General features: G+C 43.2%; 1 protein-coding gene across 2 annotated transcripts in view; it reads right to left on the reverse strand.

The window, feature by feature from the left end:
• The window catches only part of PDZRN3 (PDZ domain containing ring finger 3), a 275,944-nt gene that overhangs the window by 15,111 nt on the left and 243,964 nt on the right, over positions 1-16,869 (reverse strand). For both annotated transcript variants that reach the window (XM_049862426.1, XM_049862427.1), the window contains 2 exons: positions 11,342-11,589; positions 8,046-8,124 (listed from right to left, as the gene is read on the reverse strand). In XM_049862426.1, coding sequence (XP_049718383.1) covers positions 8,046-8,124; positions 11,342-11,589 — 327 coding nt within the window. The remainder of the gene's footprint in view (positions 1-8,045; positions 8,125-11,341; positions 11,590-16,869) is intronic.

Below are 16,869 nucleotides of genomic sequence, written 5' to 3' on the forward strand. Positions count from 1 at the left end.
TTCTGTCTTGGGAATGGTCTGCCTTTAAAAAGGATGAGTGGTACTGGATGAACGAAGGCTGGTAAAGCACATTTCAAGCCAACAGTAAAGTAAGGGTATTGTGGGATTTTCCCTAGGTGTGTATTTGACACTGATATTAGGATGACGTGGGCTGTAATATTTCCTTGCTGTAACTGTACCGTCTTAGGAATTCTGAACAAAAGGCAGAAAAGCTTCATTTAGAAGGCACAGGGTGTGACTTAGATGTGGTCACTCAATTTCCAAGGGATGGTTCAACATGTGAGAAGAGCCTGGGTGCTACTGGCTATGCACAGAGTGAATCATGAAAGGTTTTCAAAAGCTTCTAAAAAATCACAATGTTGTAAGAGTTGCTATTGTCTTTGGATATAGTATAGATTTGGCTGTTCGTTAAAAAAGACTATAGTACGGCAATGTTGTTGTGGTGTGCTGTCTAGTTGATTCTGACTCATAGTGACCCCATGTGACAGAGTAGAACTGCCCCCATAGGATTTCTGAGGCTGGCATTGGTGAAAAAACAAGGCTCCAGGAATTGATAGAATACCAACTGAGATGTTTCAACAAAGGAATGCAGTGCTGGAAGTGCTCACTCATCCATGCCAAGAAATTTGAAGACAGCTACCTGGCCAACTGACTGGAAGATGTCCATATCTGTACCCATTCTAAAGGGAGATTATTCAACCAAATGCAGAAATTATTGAACAATGTCATTAATATCATACAGAAGTAAAACTTTGCTGAAGATCATTCAAAAGTGGTTGCAGCAGTGCACTTACAGGGAACTGCCAGAAATTCAAGCCGGATTCAGAAGAGAATGTGGAACAAGGAATATCATTGCTGATGTCAGATGGAACACGGCTGAAAGCCGAGGATATCAGAAGACGTTACCTGTGTTTTACTGACTATGCAAAGGCATTCGACTGCGTGGATCATAACAAATTATGGATAACGTTGTGAAGAATGGGAATTCCAGAACCTTAATTGTACTCATGAGGAACCTGTATTTAGACCAAGAGGCAGTTGTTTGAACAGAACAAGGGGATACTGTGTGGTTTAAAGAAAGGTGCGCGTCAGGACTGTATCCTTTCACCATATTTATTCAATCTATCTGCTCAGCAAATAATCTGAGAAGTTGGACCATGTGAAGAAGAATGTAGCATCAGGATTAGAGGAAGACTCATTAACAACCTGCTATTTTTTTATATGCAGATGGCACAACCTTGCTTGCTGAAAGTGAAGAGGACTTGAAGCACCCATGGATAAAGACCAAAGACCACAACCTTCAGTATGGATTACACCTCAACATAAAGAAAACAAAAATCCTTACAACTGGACCAAGAAGCAATATGATGATAAATGGAGAAAAGATCGAGCTTGTCAAGGATTTCACTCATGGAAGCAGCAGTCAAGAAATCACACGATACACTGCATGGGCAAATGTGCTGCAAAGGACCTCTTTCAAGTGTTGAAAAGCAAAGATGTCATCTTAAGGACTAAGGTGTGCCTAACCCAAGCCATGGTACTTTCAATTGCTTCATAGGCATGTGAAAGCTGGACCGTGAATAAGGAAGACTGAAGGATGGATGCCTGTGAATTATGGTGTTGCAGAAGAATACTGACTATACCACGGACTGCCAGAACAGTGAATCTGTCTTGGAAGAAGTACAGCCAGAATGCTCGTTAGAAGCAAGGATGATGAGGCTATGTCCCATATACTTTGGACATGTTACCAGGAGGGACTAGTTCCTGCAGAATGACATCATGCTTAATAAAATACAAGGTTAGTGAAAAAGAGGAAGACCCTCGAGGAGATGGATTGACATAGGGGCTGCAACAATGGGCTCAAGTGTAATGATTCCGAGGATGTAGCAGGATCAGGCAGTGTTTCGTTCTGTTGTACATAGGGTCGCTATGGATTGGAACTGAACAACAACAATATTTACAGGACTAGATTGCCAGCAGCCACTAGGTGGATTCAAAGTGTCTACCTTTCAGTTAGCAGTCAAGCACTTAGTCATTGCACTACCAGGATTTCCTTATAATACAGCAATGTTGTTCCTGTGTGCCGTCAAGTCAATTTTAACTCATAGTGACTGGACTTACAGTGATCCTATATGGTAGTGTACAACTACCCTACGGTTTCCAAGGCTGTAGTTTTTATGGGAGCAGATCACCCGGTCTTTTCTCCCATGGAGCAGCTGGTGGGTTTGAACTGCGAACTTTCGGATAGCAGCCGAGTGCTTAACCATTGTGCCACCAGGACTCCTTAGTAGGGCAATAAACCAAAAAAAACCCCAAACCAAACCCATGGCTGTTGAGTCTATCCTGACTCACAGCAACCTTATAGGACAGAACAGAACTACCCCGCAGAGTTTCCAGGGGACAGCTGGTGGAATTGAACTGCCAGCCTTTTGGTTAGCAGCCCTAGTTCTTAAGCACTGCACCAAAGTTCTGTAAGGCAAGAGTAGTTGAATAATAAATTCCATAGTAGAAGCAGTGTCTAACCTTGTATGCCCAGCACAGTGGGCGTGTAATAACATTGAATGATTAGATGAATGAATGAGCTTGAGGTTCCTTCCAAGGCAGAATAAAAACCCAAAAGAAATTGAAGCTTGGTCCTGCCATTAACCAGTGAGATTGTAACCAGTGAGATTACCTTGGGCAAGTCACCTAATTTCTCCCAACTGTTCCTCAGCCATCCTACAGTTTTATAACAAGATGTAATATTTTGTGGCCCAGTAGAAATTAAAATTTCTCAAACTTATTGAGTGATTTGTAAATTACCAACATTTCATTTTGATTCCCAGCTAGAGGCAGGGCCTTACAGAATTGATCACATGACTGAAAGCACAGAGGTTATCAATACATATCCGTCTGTGATGATGGAGATAAGATTTCAAAGACGACCATTAATCAAACTGGTATGAATAATGTAGTAGCATTATCTGGATTACAGCTACCCCCACCACTGGTATCCTGTTGCTTGCTGGTCGAGATGGGCTATTTGATAAAAATGAACAGCTAAGTCTGACATTTCAGATGAAATTGAAACGATATTGCAATTAAGAGTATTAAGGGCGCCATTCTGCCTTGGTGATTCAAGCTCCGTTTCAGTGTCAGCCACTTTAATCAAACCGGACTCCCAAGACTAATTTCCATGGGTGACCCACCTCCAGGAAGACCAGTAACTGAAGCATAACTCTTTACCTTATCAGTCCAGGAGTGTAATGCATATTTCTTTAAGTTACTTCAACAGTTGCTGTATCTATGCATGGCGCTATGTGGGATGTAGAGATGTCTCTAAAAAGACTGTGTTTTCCCTAAAGGAATTTAAATTTGACATAGGGTAACAGGCATTTATTCCCTCACTCAATAAATACTTATTGGTGCCTACTATATGGCAGGGGGCACTAGTGGTTCAGTGGTAGAATTCTTGGCTTTTTTGCAGGAGATCCGGGTTCGATTCCTGGCCAATGTACCTTGTGCACAGCCACCACACATCTGTCAGTGAAGGCTTGTGGGGTGCTATGATGCTGAACAGGTTTCGGGGAGCTTCCAGACTAAGACAAGGAAGAAAGGCCTGGTGATCTACATCTGAAAGTCATCCACTGAAAACCCTATAGATCACAACGGTCTGCAGTGGGACATGAGGGTGTCATAGGACCAGGCGGCATTTTGTTCTGTTGGTGCATGAGGTCACCAAGAGTCAGGGCCCAGCTCAGTGGCAGCTAACTCAATAACACCCTGTAGGCACCGGGATTATAACAGCAAATGAGTTAGACAAGAGCCCAGCTCTCCTGGAGCTTGTATTCTAGTGGGAGGGACAGACATTACGTAGGTAATGGCACTCTTGGGGCCAGAGTGCTTAGGTAGTCAGGGAAGCTTCTTTGGAGTGGTGACATTTGGGCAACAGACTGAGCTATGCAAAGATCTGGGAGAAATGTCATCCGGGCTAGTTAAGTGCAAAGGCCCTGGTTCCCTGGTGGCAGTACAGAGAGTGTATAAATTCAAGGACACAGAGGGAGTCATAAGGAACCTGACTCCACACAGGCAGGCTGCCCGAGGAAGGTGTCTGGAGGAGCCCTTGTGCTGTGCCTTAAAGGGCTGTGAAAACATTATCGATTGGCTGGGGCATTCTATATGCTGTCCAGGACAATTCCAACTCTCCTGTGATCTTCTTAGGTTACTCTGTGGAACCAGGGGATCATTTTAGTCCCCGTGTTGAAATGGTCGCTTTCCTTTCCTTTCTGGTCTCAGCGTTATATCATCAGAACACAATACAGGTGACAGCAGCTTCCCAGCCTGGATAGGAGGCTGCTGATGAATCAGCTGGGAAATTAAAACAATAGATTAAGGAAAAAACCTTCTTCAGACATCTATTTTCTTTTTAATTGCCTACAGGAAGATCTAGAGCAGGTGTTCAGTACCTGAAAATTTATGGGTAATTATTTGGCTCCTCAACCCTTGGGTATACTTGGGCATAATCCCTTTATGTCTAAGCAGTTCCACAATAACAGGGATTTGACATTATCTAAATATGATCATTTTGTGTACTTTAAAAGAGAGAACATCTGTTTTTCTCTGTGTGTTTGCTTCAATAATATCCCAACCCACTCATATATATTTTACTCCCATGTAATATCCATGGAACAAGTTATTTTTTGCAAGGTGCTGATTTTAATTCAACTTAGATGATGAGCAGTGTGTGCTGAGACTGGCCCCCTTGCTCCTTCTGAAATCCAACCCAACAATGGGAACAAAATAGGAGAGAACCCCGAAGACAGACTGTTGACTGTTAACAAAAAATCCCACGAGGAGGCCAGAGTGATGCGTATGTGCCAGCTTCACTGAACACTGGATCAGCTTCAGGGAACTTAATTCTCAGCAGCGGGGTCTGTTTATCAACCCCCTTGAGCTGACCAGACTATCTCCCAAAGACACACCTCTGAAACAGAAGCAATACCAGAAGGCAGGTGATGTTCCCTAATGCAGATTCCCGCTCTGGTGAGCGGCCTCAGAAGACTCCCTGAGCCAGCACCGCCGCTGCCATCAACACCTCAGAACTCAGGAGGGGCCATTCCTCCAAAACCACGTGGTTCACTTTATTAACAGAAATAACCTGGTGACATCTATGTTAAACCAGTACTAGTTGCTATGGCCACCCCATGCGTGTCAGAGTAGAATTGTGCTCCATAGGGTTTCCAATGGTTGATTTTTTGTAAGTAGATTGTCAGGCCTTTCTTCTGACGTGCCTCTGGGTAGGCTCAAACCTCCAACCTTTTGGTTAGCACTCAAGTGCATTATCTGTTCGAACCACCCAGGAACTGACATCTTTGGTAAGCCAGGTTTAGGGAACCGATTCATGGAGTGGCTGCACCTACCAAAAGCCAGATGGTCCAGGAAGTTCACACTGAGAATGTTACTTCCTTGAGGGAGAAAGACTCAGTTGTGGCTAGTCTGAACGCTTCTTCAATAGTACCTCGCCATCTTGGAAAAAGACGGGCAGTGGAGAGGAGAGAAGAGTCCCTAGATCTCCACAGGCACCAGCACTGGGGCCTAGAATTTAGTAACACTGTTTGTGTCCACTGTATTTAATATTATGGGGACCTTTATTTTTGGGCAATCCCTGGATAGTGCAAATGGTTAACATGTTCAGTTGCTACCGAAAGGTTGGAAGTTCAAGTCCACCCAAAGGCTCCTGGAGGAAAAGCCTGGTGACCCACTTCTGAAACATTAGTCAGGGAAAACTACAGAGCACATTTCTACTCTGACACAGATGGGGTTGCCATGAGTGGGAGTTGCCTCCATGGCGACTGGTCTCCATTTATGGCAGTTGATGCTGCTTCCCTATTTGTAGCAGTGGTAAAGTTTCCTTTCAAATAACTTCAGTTTCAACAAGTTAAATTGTCCTAACAGGAAGTACCAAATATTAGTTCTGGTGGTGTTCAGATATAGCAAAAAATTTTAAGGCAGAATGGCTAAATCTGGCAGAACTAGTAGGAACGCAGTGAACTTCCTGAAACCGTTTGCAAGCTTTTATACATACGGGCATTTTTCCAGAGAGGATGTAGCTTTCAACAGATTTTTCAATGGTGTTAGAAACTAAAAAAAAACTATTGCTATAAAGTCAAGCTTAACTAAATACCAAAGACCACAAAAGCTACACTACTTCATCAGTCCAGCTCCTGAGATGTGACACATTTAAAAGATCTCTATGTTGTCTCTATGACAAGGATCATCACCCAAAACCAGTGTTGTCACATAAAGGTTATTCCATAGCCTTTCTTCTGTAGTGTGGTGTTTTCCCAACAGTGTTCCAGAAGACATGTTAATAGGTACTTGGGCCAAGGGCAGATAAATAGGTTTGGGAAATCTGGCCTACTCTATACCCTCCCCTCCTCATGAACTAGGCCTGACGTTGGGAGGATGGGACACTGTAAATTGGAGATACAATCCTTATTCTCCTGAAGGGGCCAATGCTGTCCTTCCCCGAGCGATTGTTAGATGGCAAATGCTTTGGTCTGTCGCTGACAACAAGCAGAAACATTCAACAGTTTTCATAGTGAAGATAATTGCTATTCTAGTTTCGCAGTTCAGACCATCATATTCATTGAAGGAAAATTTTAAATTAAAAAAAAAAAAAAGTTCTCCATTGAGTCCAACCATGCCTCTAGGGCCAAACACTCTGATTTGACCAGATGCAGCTGGAGGCAAGAAGCCAGTTAAGTTGGCGGTCCACACATTCTGCTGATTTTAGTCTTCTGTTTTGGAATCAGAATTGTCTCGGTAACTTTAAAGGAATTCTTGAGGAACACAGCTGGTTTCTACTCTGGGGCTGCACGGTAACCTACTGCCACTAAAAAATACATCAAATTCAGGAGTATTGGTAGTAGAGCCCAGATCAATCAACTGTTGGCCATGAAACTGGACAACATGTTGTTGGATTTTCCCTAGCTGACCTCCTGATAGTGTCCAGGGGCTAAACCTTTAATATCAAGTGTCTCTGAAAGGCACTCTATTACCCTATTCCATAAAATCAGTTTTTAAAAACGTGCTTGTAATTTTTGAAAACACATTGAAAGTGCCTTCCCAAAAGTATGAATAAGTCAGTCTTGAAAGTTGGTGTTTTCTCTATTTGTTTTTTTAATGATGCTTATTGAAAGAAAAAAAAAAAAAACAAGAAATAGAACTCTGATCTGGGATTGCCTAAATATTTTAAATCTTAAATATAATGTTAACTTGGCACTATATAGTATCTAAAACCGTGCGTTATATTTGGTCTCAAATAGCACTGAAGGGGACTTAGGGATTTGTTTCATTTCTTCAAGATCAGAGTTAGAAGACTTCAAGTAGTGAATCAGTGGAAAAGCCCTTTTTGCTGGTTGTTATTAGGTGACCTTGAGTTGATTTTGACTCATAGTGACCCCACGTGACGGAGCAGAACTGCCCCATAGGGTTTTCTAGGCTGTAATCTTTACAGAAGCAGGTCGCCAGGTTTTTCTACCTCAGAGCAGCTGGGTGGGTTCAAACCACCAACCTTTCGGTTAGCAGCTGAGTGCTTAACCATTGAGCAACCAGAGCTTTTTGCTGTAGGGGGTCAGTTTTTCACTTTAGTATTTTATCCACCTATCCTTGAGCCATCTGCCTTTGGGTAAGGAGAGGCGATGACTCAAAGGGTAGCAAGGTGAGGAGGCTGACATGAGTTAGAAGAGAGTATGGATTTGATTGCCTGGCCTGAGTAGATTACTAGGATTCAAAAGTTGAGAACAGGGCTGAAAATGCCCAATCTTTTAATTCATCCAAATGAAAAAACCCTAAATTTCTGCTTTTTGGACCTGTTAAGCTGTTTTGCTTTTGAAGGGGGGAAGAAAAAACTCATCTGTGCTTTTCCATGCTGTGACTAAAAGTTTCTGCTTTTGATATTTTTCATCGGTATCCACAAACCAAACTTATACATATGGAGAATGTATTAGGCAGTCTCTGTTGTTAGGATGGGCCCTGAAAGGAGACAAGGATGGTCTACATACCTCCAATTCCAGCTCCTCCCTGTCCATCTCCTGATGAATGTAGTCATTGGGATCGTAGTATTCATGGGCTGAGGGATGCCTGGAAAAAAGGCAAAAGATCTTTAAGGACCCTGCTTCTGGTTATGAGTATCTGTTTTCACTACTCCCATCACGTGGCCCAGCAGTGAGCTGGCAGGTCACGGGAGCCAGCGCAGGAAATGGAGTTGTAAGGTTCTCTAGGCACTTTCACAGCTAGCTTCTCTCTGGAAGTGGATCCCAGGATGGGCAGGGGCTCCATCATCACCTTTCCACCATTTATGCCAAAGTCAGCTTTGTTTGTAAGAATCAGCTAAGATGCAAGGTGTCAGGAACTAGCTTTGTTGTTTTGGGGGACCATCCCATTATCCTATCATCCCACCAGTCCTGTGATTCAATGTGACTCATTTCTAACCCAGTCTCTGTGTAGGAGACAGGCCCATATTTAACCACCCTTATTGCTTTTTTGCTACATTGCATCTCCGGGGAGAAAAAGGCTGGACTATGCCATGGTGCTATGGCTGCAGCTGGTATGCCATCATCTAGGACAGTGCTTTTTCAAACTTTTTTGGCTGTACTGTACCCATAATAAGCACTATGTTTGACATCACAACCCAGTACTTTACATACATGTATGTACTGTATATACAGAGATGCATAAATAAAATGCATGTGTGTATGTGTATACGTATGCATACACACACCCCCCAAGAGACCAGACGCTTGTCTTTCTCTAAGACAACATATGTAAAAACACAATTCACAAAACCCACCACTTCTTTGGAAACACCATTAATGGAACCACTAGGAGTAAAGGCAGTGGGAATTATAACATGTTTGGCTTTGGAAGGAGCTTAAGAGTCCATGGTGCCAGATGCAGACTGGAGGCTTCAACCTCTGATTGTTGGCTAGAGACTCAAACCTTCCCGTTCTCAAAAGGTCAGTGCAGCAATCAATGGGTTCTGGCCTTCCCTCCCAGGCGCTTAGTTTTGAAACAACAGATCAGATGCAAGTGGTCGTTTAAACAAAGGCTGGCTTTCAATTTTCTGGACCCATCAGGCAAATATACTGCCAGCACTTAAAGGGCTTTTAGTCCTGAGGATGCTGCTGGATGGCCTGAGCTTTCAAGCATCAACTAAACAGTCCCCTTTCAATCCCCATGCAATCTGGCAATGTGGTACATGCTGTTGCCTGACCCTGCAGCCAGGACCTGAAGATCTGACCTCTGGACTCTCCTGGCATTTTTCAAGTAGCCTCTTGGGGATAAGTCTTGTCATGTTAACTAGACTTAAGGGGAAATTAGAGGTTTGGCTTCTAAAAGGCCCATCACTGTGACAGTTCAATGTTGGAGAGTCGGGAGTAGCTTAAAGGCCTCATCAGTAATGAGAGGTGGTTTGAGTCCCTCAAGTCAAATAACTGGTTTGAATGAGCATACTCGGTGAATTGGCTGGTTGTGTCACAGAATCAAACCGGGATGCTACGGAGTATTTCGCTGAAGAACTGGCAGTCGAGGTCAGACAGTTGTTAGGTGATGTCAATTTTCAACTCACAGAGACCCCATGTGACGGCAGAACTGCCCCATAGAGTTTTCTAGGCTGTAATTTTTATGGGAGTGGATTGCCAGGTCTTTTTCCCATTGGGTGGATTTGAACTGGCAACTTTAAGGTTACAAGCCGAGCGCCTACTAACCGTTGCACCACCAGGGCTCCTTAGATCAGACAGACCTGTCTTTAAATCCAGACATGGCAACTTATGCTAAGTATAGCCTGCCAAGCCTGCAGTTCCTCATCTGCATAAAAGGGACAGTGGTGAGAAATCTGTGCTGTCACGGGCCTCTGCACACGGCCTTGCAGGCTGAGTGCACGTCAGGCCGACGCCCTGTCCTCTGCCTTTACATGCTGTCAGCTGCAGCAGAATTTACTTTTTCAAGCCTGGGGAATTAAACGTGGAGTCTGATGACAGCTAACCATTAAAACCACAGATGAGAGGCCAGCCGTCCTCTAGAATGTGATGGAGCCACAGGAAATGTGTGCTCACTCCAGCTATTGAGTTACTAATAGAAATCAAACAGGTACCACTCAGAGATTTTCCCTGTAAGAGGTGACAATGCCCTTTGAAATAATGCATTAAGACAATTCTGTGAATCAGGAGCCAAGATGGGGAGATACAGGGGTGACCCTAATGTCAACCCCAGAGATGGGGAAATAGGCATCTTGTCCTCAGAGGTACACATTCACAGGAGAAAAGAGACGTTAAACTGGGCGTCTTTTAAGCCTGTGGTCTATCTCAGAAAGTTTCTTGCTCTTCATTTTCCTCTATCATTAAATAATTAATGATGATAACTTTACCATTTATTGGGTGCTTTTTTTTCCATATGCCACAGAGCCCTGGTGGCACAATGGTTAAGAGCTCAGCTGCTAACCAAAAGGTCGGCAGTTCGAATCCACCAGCCACTCCTTGGAAACCCTGTGGGGCAGTTCTACTCTGTCCAATAGGGCTGCTTTGAGTCAACATCGACTTCATGGCAATGGGTTTGGTTTTTCCATATGCCATGCTGAGAACTTTCCATACATTATTTCATTTAATCTTCCAACAATCCTATGAGACAGGTACTATTATTATCTTCATCTTAATACAGGAAAACTGAAGCTCAGGAAAATAAATTACCTAATATCCATGGCTAGAAATGAGTATGAACAGCAGGCTTGTTGGACTTGAAGGCTCTTAGCTACTCTACGTCTGAGAAGAGTCGTGTGTGAAGAAATTAACACGCTGTGCGGAATAACAGCTGTTATTTAATTGGTGTATGCAGTACTTATATGAGGCATGTGTGGGCTTATGACATGGATCCAGGTTTGAAATGAGCCCCAAGAAAGCTGAAGACACAACCTCCAGGGCTCTCTTTACACTTACTTTGTTGTCATTTAAAAGAATCATCAGCATTCCCTCCAGTTAGAACTACAAAATCTCCAAATTACCATTTGCGGTGATTAAACTTTATTCCGAAACAACTTTTATAACATTTGTAAGTAATTTTGTTCTTAGAATATAATTTGAATAACTCTGCTCCAGGGTTATAATAAAGTAATTAATATGTCGGAGCAGTTTTGTGCAGAAGTCAATTTATTGCCTCTATAAACAATAAAGTTAAACACGGGCAACTTGGAGGAGAATTATAAGAAGCATTAATTTTTTCCACCACACGGAAGGGAACAAAACTGACTTAAGTGTAATTACTGACCGAACTTAACCCGTGAGTGATTTACGACCACAGCACTTACTCTTCTGGCAAGAGGTATGGATCCAGCACCGGCGGGGCAGGAGAGGAGAGCCTGGACAGGGCCATGATGTGCTCAAAGGTGATGTCAGTTTGAGTTCCTGTGTCCACCAGCTGCAGCTCCGAGGGCGGCGTGAACATTTTGGTCCTGGGCGTTCTCCTCAACACCTGGACCACAATGGGCTCTTTGGCTGTCTTGAAGGCTTCCACAGCTTGATCATGAGTTGCTCTGGATAAGTCTTTGCCGTTGACCTGTTGAAAAACATTCCAGTTGGGATAGGATTACAATGAAGCCGAAATGAGAAAGATTAAACGTGACTTGAGTGGGAATCGACTTGACGGCAACAGGTTTGGTCTGGCTTTGGGTATCTTCAGGTACCTGGGTGGCATGAATGTTTTGCATTTGACGGCTAACCTAAAGGTTGGCAGGTTTTACCCACCCAGCCTCTCCTGGTGATCTGCTTCTGCAAAGATGACAGCCAAGAAAACCCTTGGAGCACAGCTCTACTCTGTTTAACGTAAGGGGGTTAGTTTTGTGTTTTGACTCTTTTCTTGGGTAAGAACATAAAAGGAAGAACCTCAATTCCCAGAGTGTGACTGCGCTGCTGGTGGAGGGGGGAGGAGTTTGGAGGTATACAGATCTGGCATTAAATAATAAATCTCACAGCAGGGGAGCCTTGGCTTCCTGCTGGCATATCTTTAACACAATTCCATCACTTGCTAATCTTGCCTGTTAAAGAAAAGACCAGCCTCAGGCTCAGAGCCTTTATCAGGCAATAATAGCTAACTAGAAATTAATTACACTGTTATGTTTTAATGGTACATATTTTTCCAGTTTGTGGCAGGTGATTCTAGTTTTCCTTTCATGGTACTGATATGAAGTTTCCTTTTAAAATGATTTCATTTACTTAAAAAAAAAAATTAAGTACATGATAGTATAGGCCATCCATGGATATGACAAATATTATGAAATATGACAAATATCATGAAGTAGGAACTCAAATGGTGGATGTTCGGGAAACAATAGCTAACTTAAGGGCTGTGTGGTTTCCCATTGGGTATAGTGCTTTTCGGGAGATCTGGTGGTGCAGTGGTTAAGCATTTGGTTGCTAACCAAAAGGTTGGCAGTTCAAATCTACCAGCCACTCCTTAGAAACCCTATGGGGCAGTTCCACACTATTCTATAGGGTTGCTATGAGTTGGAATCAACTCAATGGCAATGGGTTTGGATAGGTGAATGCCTACTATCTTACTGGGAGTCCCTAGGTGGTACAAATAGCTAAGTGCTTGGCTACTAAACAAAAAGTTGGAGGTTTGAGTCCACCCAGAGCCTCCTTGGAAAAAAGGCCTGGTGATCTACTACCAAAAAATCAGCTATTGAAGAGCACAGTTCTACTCTGACCCCACGTGTATGGTGTTGCTCTGATCGGAATTGACTCGATAACAACTTTTTTGTTTTTTCTGGACTGTCTATTGAATGACTTAAGGAGCCCTAGTGGCGTGGTACTTAAGAGCTTGGCTGCTAACCAGAAGGTTGGCAGTTCGAATCCATCAGCTGCTCCTTGGAAACCTATGGGCATTTCTACTCTGTCCTATAAGGTTGCTATGAGTTGGAAGTGACTTGAGAGCAATTTTGTGTGTGTGTGTGCGGGGGCGGGGGGTGCAGCAGTTAAGCACTTAGCTAACAGGAAGGTTGAAAGGTTGGGGGGTTGAACCCACCCAGCTGCTTTACAGGAAAAGACCTGGCAATCTGCTCCGGTAAGAGATTACATACAACCTAGAAAACTGTATTAGACAGTTCCACTCTGTCACATGGGGTTGCTATGAATCAAAATAGACTCGACAGCGCCTAACAACAACTGAACGACTTAAATGAGGAACGCTCTTAACAGTTATCCCATCACAGCACTGTGAAGTTGGCAGGATTAAAAATATGTATACATCCCTCTCTATAGCCTCAAATAAACCACATGAGATCACCTTACTAGTGAGCGGTGGGTCAGAATGGATTCTTTTCAAGTGGTACAATCAAAACTCACTCGACAAGGCTATTTTTAGAACAGCCTGAACAAGGATCAAGATGAAAGAGAAACCAGAATCTTATTTCTGAAAATGAAGTCATTCTGAGAAACATGGAAGTCCAACTATTTAGCTTGTTCTCCCTCATCCAACCCCAACAGAGAGCAAAGGCATATGACATTATGTTTGGATAGTTTGATAATGTTTTATGATTGAATCACGTGGCAGGATCCGAGATATCACAATATTATTCAAGTGTTCGTTTGTTTTTTTAAAACCAAATGCAAAACAGTAGCATAAGTATCACATTTCATAGAATATATGGCTGCAGAAATTTCTTGGCTTTTCAAGTCTTCTCTGGAGAGCAACACTGACCCATTTCATTCACTTAACATCAGAGTTCCTGAGTCTAAAATCTTTATATTAATAAGCCAACCTTTCAATATGCATGTTATATAAATGTCAAAATAAACACCAAACACAGCCTTTTCCTGTCTGGCAGACACATATTTCCCCTTAGCATCTTGTATTTAAAAGAACCCTGACAAATAGGTCCATCCTCTGAGGTGGAAGAGACTTTGGTTTTCTTTGTCCAAGCAGAACATGCGTATTGATTCTGCAGATGTTTTTATATTTTTCCAAACCCTTTCACTCGGGCCTTGCTGGGACAACTCCTCTTAGGTCAGAGTGCTTTGTAAACAACAGTTGGGTTAAGGAATAGATATGGGATTCTTCTCCTGTAATGAAGTCCGAATGAATCACGCCAGTGGAGATCATTTATGCCTTAGAGTCAATCTACCTAAGTAATTTATTTACATCATCAGGGAGCTAGGCAGAAAAGGAACTCTGGGCTACAAAATGGCTCAAGAGCCCCAGTAAATAAGGGAATGTCTGAACTGCCAAACTAAACTCCCCACCCTGGGCACTGGAAACACCAGAGCTTAACACCACAGCTACACTTCTCCTCCGTTGAGAAATGAATAAAAGGACACAAAAGAATTTTCTAGCTTTCCAAACCAGCTGACAATCTTGACGCCTTCTCTGCTTAGAGCCCAGAAGGGTGTAGGCTTGAGATAGGAGTGAACAGGGCAAGAATGGGGAATGAAAAACAACTTGGAGGACTGTGAAATTCATGCTGGGGTGGGCTATTTGAGCTGTATCTTCCATTAATGCGTGACACCAAGAGTCAGCTAATACAGGAATTTACAGTGTGACAGTAAATTTATTCTGGGGTAAATGAATGTAACATACAGCACCTTGGGATACATACATGAGGCCAATGTCAACTACTAGTCATATTGGTTTTCTCCCCTTGGTATTCACTATGAATTGCTTGTACCAAAGTTAGTTTTACCCACAATGAATTCAGACATGAAGCTTTCTGAATGGGTCCTGCAAGATAAGTCAAATCTGTGTATCCTCTGTTTATGTATAAATACCAGGCCTTTTGCCAAACGGGAATGAACACGGGGCTTTTCTTTCTATGATGTCTCTTTTGTCTTCAACTTTTTGCCCTTTTCAAAACAAACACTAAACCTAAGTGAATAGGGGCCAGGGAATTGGACCCTAAGAGTCTCCTATTTGGGTCTAAAAAGAAACTCATCCTACAAGTACTTGCTTTTTACACACTTAACAGTCTTGCAAATACCATAACAGGCGGTGTCAGTTGCCTGCCTGGTCAGCACCCCTCCTGACCTTCACTGCCCTGACTTTGTTTCCTTTCCAGCCAGATCAGAGATCATTCCCTCTGGGAAAGGCTCAAGGTGTGGATTTTGATTGGTTTGAGCCCATCATGGTGGTCTTGTTACTTCTGCCTAGTGATTTAGGCATGGGGACACAGCGTAACTCTGGCTAATACGTTAGGAAGGGGAATCCGCTAGGGAGCTTGTGGGGTTTTGTTTACATTTAAGTAAGAAATGAGGTAGGTAGCGATGGCACTTTTCTGCCTCTGGGCAAGTCTGCATGTGATGGCTGGACTTGTGGCAGCCATTTGGGACCATGAGGGAAACCGGCCTAGCCGGCCAAGTCAGCCACTGAGGAGGCAGGGTAGTGACATCATGAATGAGTGAACTAACCAAGCTCAGAACCTCTCATCACTACACTTCTTGTCATATTCAATAATACGTTCTTTACAATTTAAGCCATTTAATTTGGATCTTTATTACCAGTAGCCTAAAACAGCATAAATATCAAATCGGTATACCAGAAAACTAGGCAGGAATGTATTCCCATTTATTCCTTCAGACATCCTTCTATCTGTACAAAAGCATTAGTCAAAAATGCTTCTCTGATTAGGAGTACATCTTAATCAGTTCACTTTTCTAGAAAAAAAAAAACCTTTTCTAGAAAAGTGTTAGCAACTATTGTCTTTCTTGGATAAAACCCATCGAGTTGATTTTGACTCAAAGTGACCCGATAGGAAAGAGGAGAACTGTCCCATAAGGTTCCCAAGAAGTGGTTAGTGGATTTGAACTGCTGTCCTTTTGGTTAGCCTGAGCTCTTAGCTGCTGCACCACCAGGGGCCCTTTACTTGGATAGATTTTTATAAACCAGAGTTAAAAGGGCTGAGCCTATGTTTAATGGTACCTAGAAAATGATGACCACCACCCATCTGTCAGTGTGTCGCACTGTGGTGGCTTGTGTGTTGCTATGATGCCGAAAGCTACACCACCAGTCCTTAAAATATGAGCAGGATCATGGACAGATTTCAGCGGGGTGATCTACTTCTGACAATTAGCCTGAAAATCCTACGGATCACAACAGAATACTGTCAAATATCGTGCTGGAAGATGAGCCCTGGGTTGGAAGGCACTCAAAATACATGGTGGCCACCACGTTGGACTCGAACATACCAACTATCGTGAAGATGGTGCTGGACCAGGCAACGTTTTGTTCTGTACATAAGCTCGCCATGAATGGAGCTGACTAGACAGCAACTAACAAAGGTAACAGAAGAAGATTAAGGACCCTCCTAGATCAGACGAAGCTAAGAGGATTCTCAGGGCCAAACAGTTCTTCTGTGTCTCAATGTACTCAATTACAAAAGCGGGAAGGCTCCTTTATACCAGTACAACTAAGGGTATTACTAAAAAGCTCTGATGCAACAACACCGACATCATCCTTCCTGCGCAGGCTGCGGAGGAGAGTGGTGGCAAACACAAAGGGAGGCCTGGGGTTTGGGGTGACTGAGAAATGTGCTCTCATGCCATCCCCAGGACCTTATCACTAGATCCCACAGAAAAGCATTCCTGACCAATGTGCCGAAGGGAACGGTTTTAGTAGCCCAGTGCTTTGCTGTTTTAACCAAACACAGCTCAAGCCAGCACCTCTACAAGCCAGGTAACCTCCTTTCTTACTCTGGGATGGAGTGCGCAGTGGCGGGAACCTGGGCATCGGGCCTGGGTTGGAATCCTCATTTTACCATGTCCTGGTTGTTGGGCTTTGGGCAACTGAACTCTTCTAAGTCTCAGTTTCCTCATCTGTAAAATAAATGTAATTATAGTGCCATGCCTC

Source organism: Elephas maximus, chromosome 20 (assembly GCF_024166365.1).
Source record: "Elephas maximus indicus isolate mEleMax1 chromosome 20, mEleMax1 primary haplotype, whole genome shotgun sequence".
Lineage (NCBI taxonomy): Eukaryota > Metazoa > Chordata > Mammalia > Proboscidea > Elephantidae > Elephas > Elephas maximus.